This window comes from Dendrobium catenatum, unplaced genomic scaffold (genome assembly GCF_001605985.2).
Source record: "Dendrobium catenatum unplaced genomic scaffold, ASM160598v2 fragScaff_scaffold_1090, whole genome shotgun sequence".
NCBI classification, from domain to species: domain Eukaryota; kingdom Viridiplantae; phylum Streptophyta; class Magnoliopsida; order Asparagales; family Orchidaceae; genus Dendrobium; species Dendrobium catenatum.
The window spans coordinates 918,995-931,345 of record NW_021319552.1 but is presented as its reverse complement, the minus strand read 5'-3'; the positions used below and the strand labels follow the sequence as shown (position 1 = coordinate 931,345).

At 33.6% G+C, this 12,351-nt stretch overlaps 1 protein-coding gene across 1 annotated transcript; it reads left to right on the top strand.

The window, feature by feature from the left end:
* The first annotated feature begins 292 nt into the window (after window positions 1–292).
* Window positions 293–10,792, top strand: LOC110095870. The gene is made up of 8 exons (XM_020821577.1): window positions 293–409; window positions 566–1,598; window positions 1,687–2,233; window positions 2,441–3,230; window positions 3,412–3,726; window positions 4,193–4,300; window positions 10,057–10,253; window positions 10,348–10,792. Exons 1-8 carry the CDS (start codon window positions 293–295, stop codon window positions 10,790–10,792), a joined length of 3,552 nt encoding a protein of 1,183 aa, XP_020677236.1.
* The last annotated feature ends 1,559 nt before the right edge of the window (window positions 10,793–12,351 follow it).

The following is a 12,351-nucleotide window of genomic DNA, read 5'->3' as shown; positions in this document are numbered from 1 at the left end:
TTTGGAAGAATGTCCTGCTGTGGAAGTTCAGGTGGTAAAGGAAATGGAACTGGAAATTATTTCTTGTGACAACACTGCTGTGGATATTCTTAACAAATTTGATGTTTTATTTGGATTAGAAGAATCAAATGAGGTTAATGTGTTTGAGTCTGATAAGGTGAAGGATGTAGAGGAAGGGGAAATTGTTATTTCCAATAAATATTTAGCATTAAATGGCTTTGGTGGAGGTGCGGAGGTGTAACCAGTGGCTTTTCAGAAGAAATCTAAGGATTTGCCTGTTAACAACATTTTAATGGGTGGAAGCCATTCGTATGAGAAGAAGGCTAAGTTTGTTAAAGAGCTGAAATCCATTGGGTCTGGTAATATTATTCCGCATAACAGGAAGATGGAAGGTGATAAAGCTAAGAAGGTTGTGGGACCTTCCCCTAGCAATAAGCTGTGACTTCATTGTATTCTAGAATTGTAAAGGAGCCAAGAAGGTGGAGGCTGCTCTTTTTCTTAAGGAGGTGATCAAGGATAATAGAGTTTTTTTTGTTTGGCTTTTGGAACGAAAATTAATTCTCAGGACAATAGCTGCCTTATGAAATTTTTGGGCTCGAATTGGGATTCTTTTGTAGTTCCATCAGTTGGTTTTTCAGGTGGTCTAATGGTGATTTGGAGGAATGACTTAGCAGTTTTTTCAATTATTGAAGCTTCTTCACAGATGATTTTGGGAAAGCTGGAAGTCCACAGCAAAGGCAGCTGGATTGTGTCTTCGGTGTATGGCAGTACATATGCTAACGAAAGGAAGTGTCTTTGGATGGATATTGGGAGGCATTGTTCAACTGATCTCCCTATGGTAGTAGGTGGGGACTTCAACTGTGTACTTTCCCAATCGGAAAAAAGAGGAGGGAAAAAGTTTTTCTTAACTCAAGGATCGAAGGACTTTAATAACTTCATGATCATCATTGATCTTCATGAGGTGAGATCGATGGGACCAAGGTTCACTTGGTGTAACAAAAAATCTGGTAATGCCCAGATATTGGAGAAGTTGGATAGATGTTTGATTAATTCCTCTGCTTTAAACAACATTAATCTTCATATAGTTAAACACTTATCCCGTATTGCATCAGATCATTGTCCTATACTGTTGGACATCTACAAACCTGTGGAAAATGGTAGCAAGGATATCCGGTATGAAGAGACCTGGGCATCTTACCATGGTGCAGTTTCTTTGGTGAAGAGAATTTGGCTTAAAAATTGCTTGGGTGATCTACCTTCTGCTCTCAATTTAAAAATCAAGAGGTCTCTGAAAGGTCTCTTTTACTGGAGTAAGGCAAAGTTCATGAATCTGAATCTTTTAAGAGATAAATTAAAAAATGAAATTTTGGAAATTCAGCTGGAGGAGGATGAAGGGTGGATCTCTTTTGATAGATTACAACTTTTTAGGTTTAAAATTAATGAACTTAATGTTACTTTGGCTAGACTCAACACTTGGTGGAGACAAAGGGCTAAAGCAAGATGGATGGACGAAGGTGACTGTAATTCGTCTTTTTTTCATACCTTTGCCAATGCTAGAAGAAGTAACAACTGGATTAGTCTTATTAAGACTAAGGATGGTATTATTTCGGAAGAACAAGCAGTTATACATAAGACCTTCTTAGATTTCTTCAAGTTGAAATGGCAAAAAAAGAAAATGCTCATTAGATGAGTGGACAATACCATCTGCTGTCATTAGTAATGTTGACCAAATTATGCTTGATGTTGAGTTTACTAGGGAGGAGTTACAGGAGGTTTTGGAAAATTCGGTGAGAAGCATTTCACCAGGACTGGACGGGGTGACATTCTCATTTTTTAAAGATTTTCAGGACGTGGTTAAAGGTGATGTTTGGCTAGCTGTTGATCATTTCATGAAGTCAAGAGTTATGGATCGGTCTTGGAAAGAGACCTTGATTGTTTTGATCCAGAAAATAAAAAGTCCACAAGAGCCTGTTCACTTCTGCCCTATCAGTTTGTGTATGACTATCTATAAAATCATTGCGAAGATGCTGCTGAATAGATTGGAAAGAGTTATACATATGATCATTTTGGTGGACCAAGCAGCTTTGAATAAAGACCGTTCTTTATCTGATCATGTGCTTTTGGCTAAGGAGGTGTTTAACAAATTCAGGTGGTCCAAGTCTAGAAGTGGGATGTTAGCCATTAAGCTTGACATGGAACAAGCTTATGATAGTATGGGTTGGCAGATGTTAAGGTAAGCTCTCATTCATTTCAATTTCCCTAGTAAATATTTGGAACTTATTTTGCAATTTGTTTTGAATCCCAAGTATTGCATTTTGATCAATGGGAAGAAGACTGAATGGATTGAAGGAAAGTGTGGATTTAGGCAAGGTTGCCCTTTATCACCATTTCTATTCATTTAATGCTCCCAAATTTTTTCTGATCCTTTATTATTAAAAAGAAATGGTTTGGGTATTTCTATCTCTCATTTAGCACCTAGAGTTTCCCACTTACTCTATGCGGATGACATTTTAATCTTCTCGGAGGCTAAGTTGAAAGAGGTTAAGGAGTTAAAGAAGATTATTTCCAGTTATTATGCTTGGACGGGACATAAGGTCAACACTACTAAGTCCATGATTCTTTTTGGCAAGAACACCATGAGGAGTATTCAGGAAAAGGTTGTTAAGCAGCTCAATTTCACGGTTGTGAACGAACTCAACTATCTCGATGTAAAAATGATCTTGAGAAGAATGAAGGCTTCAGATTTCCAGGTTTTATTGGAAGCGGCGGCTAGCAAACTGAATACTTGGGGAAAAAAGAACATTTCACTTGAAGGTAAACTGGTTTTAACTAAATCAGCATTCCTTTCTCTTCCTATGTTTTTATCCACTATGTCGTTGGTTCCTTTGAGTATTTTAAAGGAATTTGATAAGATGTGTAGAGGGTTCTTATGGAGTAAAAATTATGGTAAAACTGGCCTGCATTATGCATCTTGGGATTTACTATGTAGACCGAAGAATGAAGGTGGTAGAGGCTTATTTTTAGCAGTTATGAAGGTTGGTCCTTTATGTGCCAAATTTGCTTGGAATTTTTACTCAAAGCCAAATACTCTTTTGAATCTTATTCTTAGAGCTAAGTATGGAGGAGACTTTTGGTCTGGAACAGTGAAGAAAGGATGTTCTTCGACTTGGAAGATCATCACTATGGGAGCCATTTTTCTGAAAAATATTGTTAGATGGGAGTATCCAATGGTAATTCAATCAATTGGATGCAGAACTCCTGGATTTTGGATAGATGTATTGCGTCTTGGCCTATATTTGTCAATATTAAGGAAAATTCAGATATCTTCCTTAGCTCTTTTATTTTTAATGGCCATTGGAATCAGGATAAATTGAGGGTTGTTTTTGGTGAACAGCTTTTGAACCTCATTAGTGGAATTCCTATCAAAATGACAGGATTTCTGATACTATTGAACTGAAAGGTAAATTTACGGGAAAGTCAATTACAACCTTGGCGTATGAGGATGTTATGGTTCATATAGAAGAGACTGCTGAGTGGAATTGGATGAAGAAACTTAAGTTGAAACCAAAAATTGATCTTTTTGGGTGGAGACTTTGTATAGATGCCATTCCCTCTAACTATTTTCTTGTGAAGAGGAAACTTAACAATTTCTCTGGTTGTCCAAGGGGTTGCGATGAAGATGAAGATAACAAGCACTTAGTTGGGAAATGTTCGAAGCTCAGGAAGGTTATTGCTATACTAAATAGTTTGGGCTTTCTAGTTCCAGTTTTTAATAGTTTTGATGAATGCTTAGATGGTCTTCAGAGACATGTGGGGAACAATTCTCTTTCAGCAAATATTTTTTTGTTCCACGGTTAGTCTTGTTTGGAAGAGCAGGTGTAAGTTAGTACATGGCAAAGTTGAGGATTCGGATAACTATATTGCTGCTAATGTTATTTCGTTGGCTGTGAGAAGTAACTTTTTAAATATCCAACCAGAAAACTGGGATGCTAACCATCTTTTTATGTTTTCTACTTGGCATCCTCCTCCTCCCGGGTGGATTAAAATTAATATAGATGCTGCTCTTTTGAGGAATCATTCGGCTGGGATCGGTGGCGTTGCCAGAGATGAGAAGGGATGTTTTTTACTTACTTTTGGAAATCATTCATTACACTGGGACATATCATATTTGGAATTACTTGCAATTTTACAGTTGAAGAATGTGGTTCAAAGTTGGATGTATGAGGCTCATGGGGTGATCATTGAAGGTGACAACCTCAATATCATCAAGATGCTTCAAAATGCGGTAAAAAATTGGAAGGTTAGTAGATTAATTGATGATAATTTGGCCTTCTTGCTTGAGTTTAAGCAAATTGTTTTTTTCTCATTCGAAAAGGGACGATAACAAATTATTGTATATTTGTGCTATATTTGCTCTAGTTAGATCTTTTTTGTGGGAAGATCTTCATGATGCTTTTATTCCTCCTTCTTTCTTGTATTTCTTGAAGGAGGAATGTGATGCTTTAGGTTTGACTTGATTTGTTGGTTTTTGGTTGTTTTTTCTTAATACATTTTAGCATTTCTTTCAAAAAAAAACTTTTAAATTTTTAAAAATTTATCTTGATTGCTTTTTAAACCTTTTTGAGTTTTCCAATTCTTAGGGAGATCTTAAATAAAGATTAATTGTTGATGAGCTTAATTAATGAAACCCAATACAAACTTAAGACATTTGAATATCACCCATTTATTAAATTTGCCTTCTTATCCTTTTAGGCAATGTCTTGTATTTAGATTTGATTAACAAGTGTTGTGGCAAATATTTATTTTTTTATAACACTTCAAGGGTAAGTATGTGGGGAAGTGTTTCTCTAGGTGATGTGTTTGTGTTATGGGTTAACATTTAGAAATTCACCTATTCCTTTCCTTGTAGACTTAGGTCACATGTTTATTGTTGATTCGCATGGTGTAGCTAGTTGTATGTTAGTGTTAAGGTAGAGCCCTTTGATTGTAAACACAAGCAACTTAGAGACATTTAAGGACAAAAATTAAGGAAAATTTTGAGGAATTTAGGTAAATTGTAGGAATTAAAACATAAATCCAATACAAGTAAAATTCCAAAAACACATAAACATGGTGGCATTACCAATCTTAGGCTTGGAGTTTATAGATTTTGAAAGCCACAAAGTTAGGAATTTAATTAAGTAGAAACTAATCCCTTAATTAAGCTTGAAAACTCTACAAAATCATAATTAATATAAACAAAATCCAAAATTTACAAATTATACATCCAATTGACCATAATTTTACCCCAAACCTAGGAAAATTAAAATCCCCATATCTAGACATCAATTATGAGCTTAATTTATTTTAAAGAAAAATCAACATTCAATTAATTTAATTAATTAAAAATAAATAATTCCAAAAAATTCTAATACACTTTAATTACCAAAACTTTAAAAAAACTCATAATTAATTCCATAAAATTTAAAATTGACCAACTCAAAGGCATTAGAATCCATTAATGGCTAATTATCTATTAAAATTGTCAAACCACCAGAAATAAGTGAAAGTTAAACAACTTCTTAGTGCATTGCTGTACAAAATTAAGCCAAAACTACAAAAATTTATAAATTAATGTAGAAAAATCTAAATCCAACAAACTTAGAGTCTAATTACTCACATTAGGGTCTAGTATTTAGCAAAAATATTAAAACTTGAGAGCATAACTTATTTTTAAAAGTCAAATTTTGACCCCTTAATTAATGCATTAAATAATTCATAAAAATTCCAAAAAATTAATAATTGTCCAAAACTCCAGAAAATATTAACTTGATTAAAAAAATTAACCAACCAACCCATTAGTACATAACAAGCACTCCAAAGATGGTGTTTTTAGGATAGTCTATCTTGAGTTGTGGGGCTAAGTGTCCTAAGGAGGTTTCACCTTCGAACCCACTATAACGACACCATGAATGTATTCAATGGAGTGTAAATCTTTAAAATAATAGATAATTAATTAATTAGATAAATTTGAACCATTAATTCAACTACTTTAACTTATTTCTTAGGATGGACTACCTTGAGCTACGGGGCTACATGTCCTAGAAGGTTTCATTCCCGAGCCCACCATCACAATGCCATGAATCGATTGATTAAAAACTAAATTAATTATCTAATCACTCAAATTAGAGACCAATCAATCTGATTTAAAAAAAATTTATTAGCCTTTAATTTTTGTCAAATTATATCAATTAATAAATACTTGTTATTACTAGGTAATCTAGGCCTATGAGGCTATTAACTTAGCTCTAAGGATTGTGAAATAAACTGTACAGACCTAGTATAAATAAAGAGAGTAATCATTTAACTCTTAAAACATAATTTCAAATCAACCATATAAAATTAATACTTAAAATTAAATCAAAATATTTCTTTGACCTTTAAAACATTAAAACACTAGACAACTAAGAAATTACCCGACTTAGGTCATATCCAAGCCACATAGCTTACTCCACACACTTTATATGGTTTTTTAGGACAACTTACTCTATTTTTAGGATAGAAAAGTGTTTACTTTCCTACTACTTGTGTGCTAAGTTTTTGTGATTTTCATTATACACTGATTGAAAATTAATGTATTGATGTAATGTTTTGCTTAAGAATGTTAAATTTTTTGTGCAATCTGTGAATTGTTGTGATGGGCATTAAATTAACACTAAGTTAAGAATGATATGGATTCCCACTAATTTTTTTATAGGTGTCCATTCTCATGTAGGACTAAATTAAAGGGGAAAACATTAAAAGATTTAAACTAAATTAATGTATTGATGTAATGTTTTCTGTAGGTGCTAAAAATGCTAAGCCCCTTTGAAATTAAAAGATCATGGCCAAGAATGGCTGTGATTTTAATTTAATGCAAATATTTAACTACTTCAGATGATTTTGATTATAATTACTTAGGATTACAGGGTGTTTAGAATCTTTAGATATTTTTTACATGTAATGTATTTAAATTTGAGTTGTAATGTAGAAGTTGACTTTTAATATGAGATACTAAATATCAAACTTAGAATTCAAGAGAAGGGAAAAGCTTGAAAATTCGAGGATGTTGTGAAACCTTAATGAACTAGCCCAAAGCTCACTAATGAAAAAGCTATACTCTCTCTTAATGTAAAATTGAATAAAATTTCAAGAGTAATAATAATGTTCATGAATATCTAATCAATGGAACATACTATCGGCCATAAATTTTTATTAAGCAATTATCATAGAATTAAATCTATCATGTAATCTTAAAAACTAAAAATAGTGCATAAAAGTAAAATGCAAAAAAGAAGAAATCAGAATAAACAAATCAAAATTTTATAGTGGTATAGTCAAACTATGACCTACATCCACTCACCAGAGTCCTCTTCTCAGGGTATTACACTACCACTATAATGTCTCTCATTTAGCCCTCATAACTAGGCAGAGAAGTCTCTTATACCAACTCATACGGTAGAGGATTGTAATCCTTTACACCCTCTTGGTGAGGTGGAGAAGGAATCATTTTCACCCTCCTAGTGTTGTATAGAACATGGATTTTTTTTCCATCCTCTTGAAGGTAGAGAACCTAGAATCAATTTTAACCCTTATGGTGAAGGTAGGGAACCTGAAATCAAATTTATCTTCCTAGGTATGGCGGAGTAGCCTAGTCTTTTGACACCATAGAGGTCTTCCATACAAAGCTTCCCTCAAGATAAACCTTGTCACAGGCAGGAATTTAGGTTCAAGTTTGCTAGAGCAACCATTTGGAACTACCTCACACACTCCCATGCAACCTACAAGGATCTTCTCTCTCACACAAATTCTACCGTTTCTCTCCCAAGTTCTAGGCTCTCTTCACATTTTTTATGCAGGAATATACTCAATGTATACCAAAAATACTATTACAATTTCTTATGAGAATGATTAATTTTGATATAAAAAAATTAATTGAACTATTAAAGATCATACAACACGATCGCAGGATCATATAGTATGATACCCAAAATTTGGCCCATTAATATTGTATGATCAACAGTTAGTGTACTAATATATGTTATATTTTCCTATTAGTATAGCATGACTTGGAATTTTTATATTATAATTTATTCATATCATATAGTATGAATTAATAGTTGTATAGTATGATTAGTTCAACTAAAAATGAAGTTTATCCAGTTAATATCTGGAATGACCAAATATCATCTATATCAATCGTACAATATGATCCAATTCATACAACATGATCAAAATTAAAAATTAAGCAAAATTGATTGACTAATCATAGGACTAAATTAGGCAATATTTTAAGCATCATACAAATGATTTGGTTTATACAGTACGAATAGAGAATTTTTTCAAATATAAAATTTTGCCTAATTAAATGAACAATGGGGTTTCTATTTATAGGTGATCATCCAGTACAATGCGGTGTTTATACTATACAATTAGTTATAGTTCAAAATTATTTTCCATGATAAATAAAATATTTTAAAAATTTTCTAAAATAGCAACACCCAGTACGATACTAATTATATAGTTTGATGTATATAACATTTTAAATATTTAATATTATTTTTTCCTCCCCATGTGTGTGTACATGATCATACAGCTAGCATACACCGTTATAGAGCATGACTCAATAAAATAAAATAAATAAATAAATATTATAAACACAATCAACCTAACATATTCTACCAAATCTGAAGGCTTCAATCTTCAAAGAATAGTGGATGTTGTATCTAAAATGTAAGTAAAAATAAAAACTTGTATACATTAAAGAATACTAGCAGAAATAAAAGGGCAATCAATAATATTTATTATCATAAAAAACATATACTCTAGAGGAGAGTTTCCTTCTATTTGTACATCCAAGTTTGGATGATTTTAAATCCAAAGAGAAAAGAAAACACCCCTTTGTAGAGGAGTTTCTTTTCATTTGGATTTCCAAACCTGACAAAATCTAAGATCTCATAAAGGATGAAGAATTGAAGATAGGAACATCTCATTCTAAAAGTAACTTATGTCATTTTTAGGATTAGAATCTACATTGCTATCAATAGTACCTGGCCACTTTTAATTTTTTAGACCCAGATTGTAAATTAAGTGGTGCTTACCATATGGACATTCAATTTAATATTATTTATTAATATATTATTTAAATTATTTTGGCAGTAGGAAATTGCATACTTTTTAAGGTATTTTTCTTTCATGTTTATCTTTGATTTTGTTTAGAAAAACGTATAGAATCATGATGGTACAAAAAAAGTTCAACTTTAATTAAAAAAAAATTAGGCACACATATAAACTCTATTGATTTAAGAAGTAAGATCGAGATCGCTGAGAATTCAAATGCGTACATCTTAATATTTTATCTACCTTTTTAGGCACCTCCCTGCCTGGGTGTTTTGGTAGACTATCTGACTTATTAGGGTACTATTTGGTCAAAAAAATGTTGTGAAATCTCTATATAAAAATATTTTTAAGCCTTTTTAAAACTATTTCATATTGATTTATACATTCAAAGTTGACCAGCATACATTACATTACAAATAAATTAAAAGCATTCAAAGTTTTAATTACATTTTTTCAAGCATGAATCACCCTACATAAGTCAATGGGCCGAATAGGAAATTCATTTGACATCAGCCCCAACTCTTTAAAACTTAAATAATAACCAATCAATCTTATATAAAAGGTCAGACACATGATTTTAAAGAGAATAGGTGGTTAGCTTGCTCCCTAATCCAGGCTCGGATAAGTCAGGATTTGTACTGTATTAGTTAGATTTAGGTCAGTAATTTTTTGTGCCCAAATTAAATGTAGCATCTGGGGCAAACTCAAAATCATAATACCCCATCTTCGTGGAATATAATCATATTTTTTAAATAAATCAGCCACAAACCAGAATATCTCTGGGGGATGCAACCTAAATCACTCATTTATGTTTTGACTTCTTCTCTCACTTAAGGAGAGAGAAGCTCCACTTTTTTTAGTAAGAGAAAGTAACGATATTTTGAAGTTTCATTTTCCTCAATTTTGTGTTCACCTCAGATGGCGGCGGCGGATGGAAGACGTCCGCCAATCATCAGTGTCGGAGACAGTCGATCGGTAGGATCTACTGCAGTCAGGGTCCCTCCTCGTATCAATCATTCTATTTCTCCTCCAGCATTTGGTGATTCAAACAGGTTTTTCGATCTAGAATCTAAAGGAAGGTTTAAATCTGCAAAACCCTTTAGTAATCATGGAAGGTGCTTACCATTCTCCTAAGAAATAATCAGAGTGCATTGGAAAGGGAAAGAAGGTGATGTTTGAAGAATAAGGAACCAGATCTAATGAAAATAGCATTTCAGAAGTAAACTGCTCACGAAAAGAGGTTAATGTAATATCTATTGAAGGAATTTCTGATTTGGTGAAGAATCCTTTGTCGGGATCTGATAAGGCATTGTCTACTTGCTGGGCATTAGAAGAAGAAGAAGCTAAAGAACAAGTTAATGGAATGACTGGTGTTGCACAAGAGAAAGGAGATCTAGAGAAAGTCAGAGAATGTGAATCAGCCAATCTGGGAAATTGTGTTAATAGGGAGGATCTGGTCTCTATCATCCCTCCGCATCCTGAAATGGGAAATGCATGGAATATGAAGTCTAAAGTTAAAATCATAGACTTTGATTATGCAGAAGGTTTTTCTAATAATGGTACAGTAACGCTTCATCAACAGAGTGAAAGGGAATACTCTGATAGATTAATGAAATCTTTGGAAGTCAAGGTGTTTGGTGAAAATACTCCTTAGCATGTCATAGGTTCGAAGCTAAGAAGACAGTGGAATGTATTTGGGAGATTTCACATGAATCTACTCGGTGGTGGCTGGGTTCTATGTGCATTTGAAGATCAAGAAGATATGGATTCAATTTTAAAAAGTGGACCCTGGTATGTAGATGGATGTATTATTGGTTTGGAGAGGTGGACCCCAGAATTCCATCCATCTTCGTTAAAAGGTTTGACAGCCCCTGTAAGGATTAGACTACCTAATCTTCCTCTTCAAAGCTGGGACATGATCAATGTCTGTAGAATAGCTTCGTATGTTGGCACTCCTTATATGATTGATGAAAATATGTTTCAGTGGGGGAGGCGTGAATATGCCAGGGTATGTGTGAAATTGAAGCTAGATGGTAAACTTTCATTAGGTGTATGGGTGGAAGGCTATTTGGGGAAGTTTTATCATAAAGTTTGCTATGAAAAAATGTCTAGCATTTGTTACAAATGCGGGAGGATAGGCCACTTAGAGAAGTTTTGTAAGGAATACAATGTTCAATAAAATGTTATCAGGGCTGCTCCATTGGCTGCTTCTGATACTGTGGAATCTATTTCCAAGGGTCCTACTCATGTAGTGAATGAAGGAAATAAGAACAAGGAGGAGGAATATGGTCCATGGATTCATGTGGACTATGGTAGAAAGAAAAGTAGACCAATCAAGTTTCAAAATAAATGGGTCAGGCAACCTATGATTGATGATAAATAAAAAAAAGTGGGAGTTTCAAATCATTTTGTTGCTAAAGACAACGTCATCAATAAGTTGGATAATTCCAGCATGTTGGAGAAGCCTGTAGCAGATTCAACTATGAAGGAAACTAAGGTTGCTAACAAAGAAAGAAGTGTAGTAATAACAGGGGATATTCTATGCAAATCAAATCAATTTGATGTTTTTAGCAGCCTAAGAGAAGAAGGAGAGATAGTGGTGAATGAAAAAGATGAATCTGTTCTGGGTAACTTGCCAGAGAATCATACTTCAGAAGGAGAAAAAAAATTGGCTAGGAGGTGAATCACTTGGAAGATCAATTCAGTCTTGAAGAAGGTGGTTAAAAAAAGGTAGAAAAAAGGGGTCAAACAACAAAAAAATCTGGTTCCTATCAAAATTAATCTGAGAAGTAGGAAGTTGGAAGGAGATGGAAGTTCTAAGGTTAGGGGCCTCTTCCCCTTGAAACTTTAATGTCTTCTATAGGTTTCTGGAACTGTAGAGGAGCTAGAAAGTCTAAAGCTTCTCTATATGCGAGGGAGTTTATTTGGGAGAATGGCTTATTCTTCCTAGGATTGATGGAGACAAAAATTTCTGCTGTGGATAATAAGTCGGTTAGTTCTTTGGTGGGTGAAGGATGGGATTACTGAAATGTTCCATCTGAAGGCCTCTCTCGAGGTATCTTGGTTACTTTGAGAAATGATTTGGCCAAATTTAGCATGCTTGGAAATTCTTCTCAATTCCTTATTGGAGATCTCAATATTAACAATAAAGGAACTTGGAGAAGTGCTACTATCTATGGTAGCAAGGATGTTTATAGAATAAGGAGGTTATGG

Bases quoted from the DNA above. Each gene is read 5' to 3' on its own strand.
- LOC110095870 (XM_020821577.1), top strand. From the start codon at position 293: ATGGGTGGAAGCCATTCGTATGAGAAGAAGGCTAAGTTTGTTAAAGAG. The intron at 3,727-4,192 runs GTTATTGCTATA...GCAATTTTACAG, and splicing joins AATGTTCGAAGCTCAGGAAG to TTGAAGAATGTGGTTCAAAG. The intron at 10,254-10,347 runs GTGCTTACCATT...TAATGAAAATAG, and splicing joins CCCTTTAGTAATCATGGAAG to CATTTCAGAAGTAAACTGCT.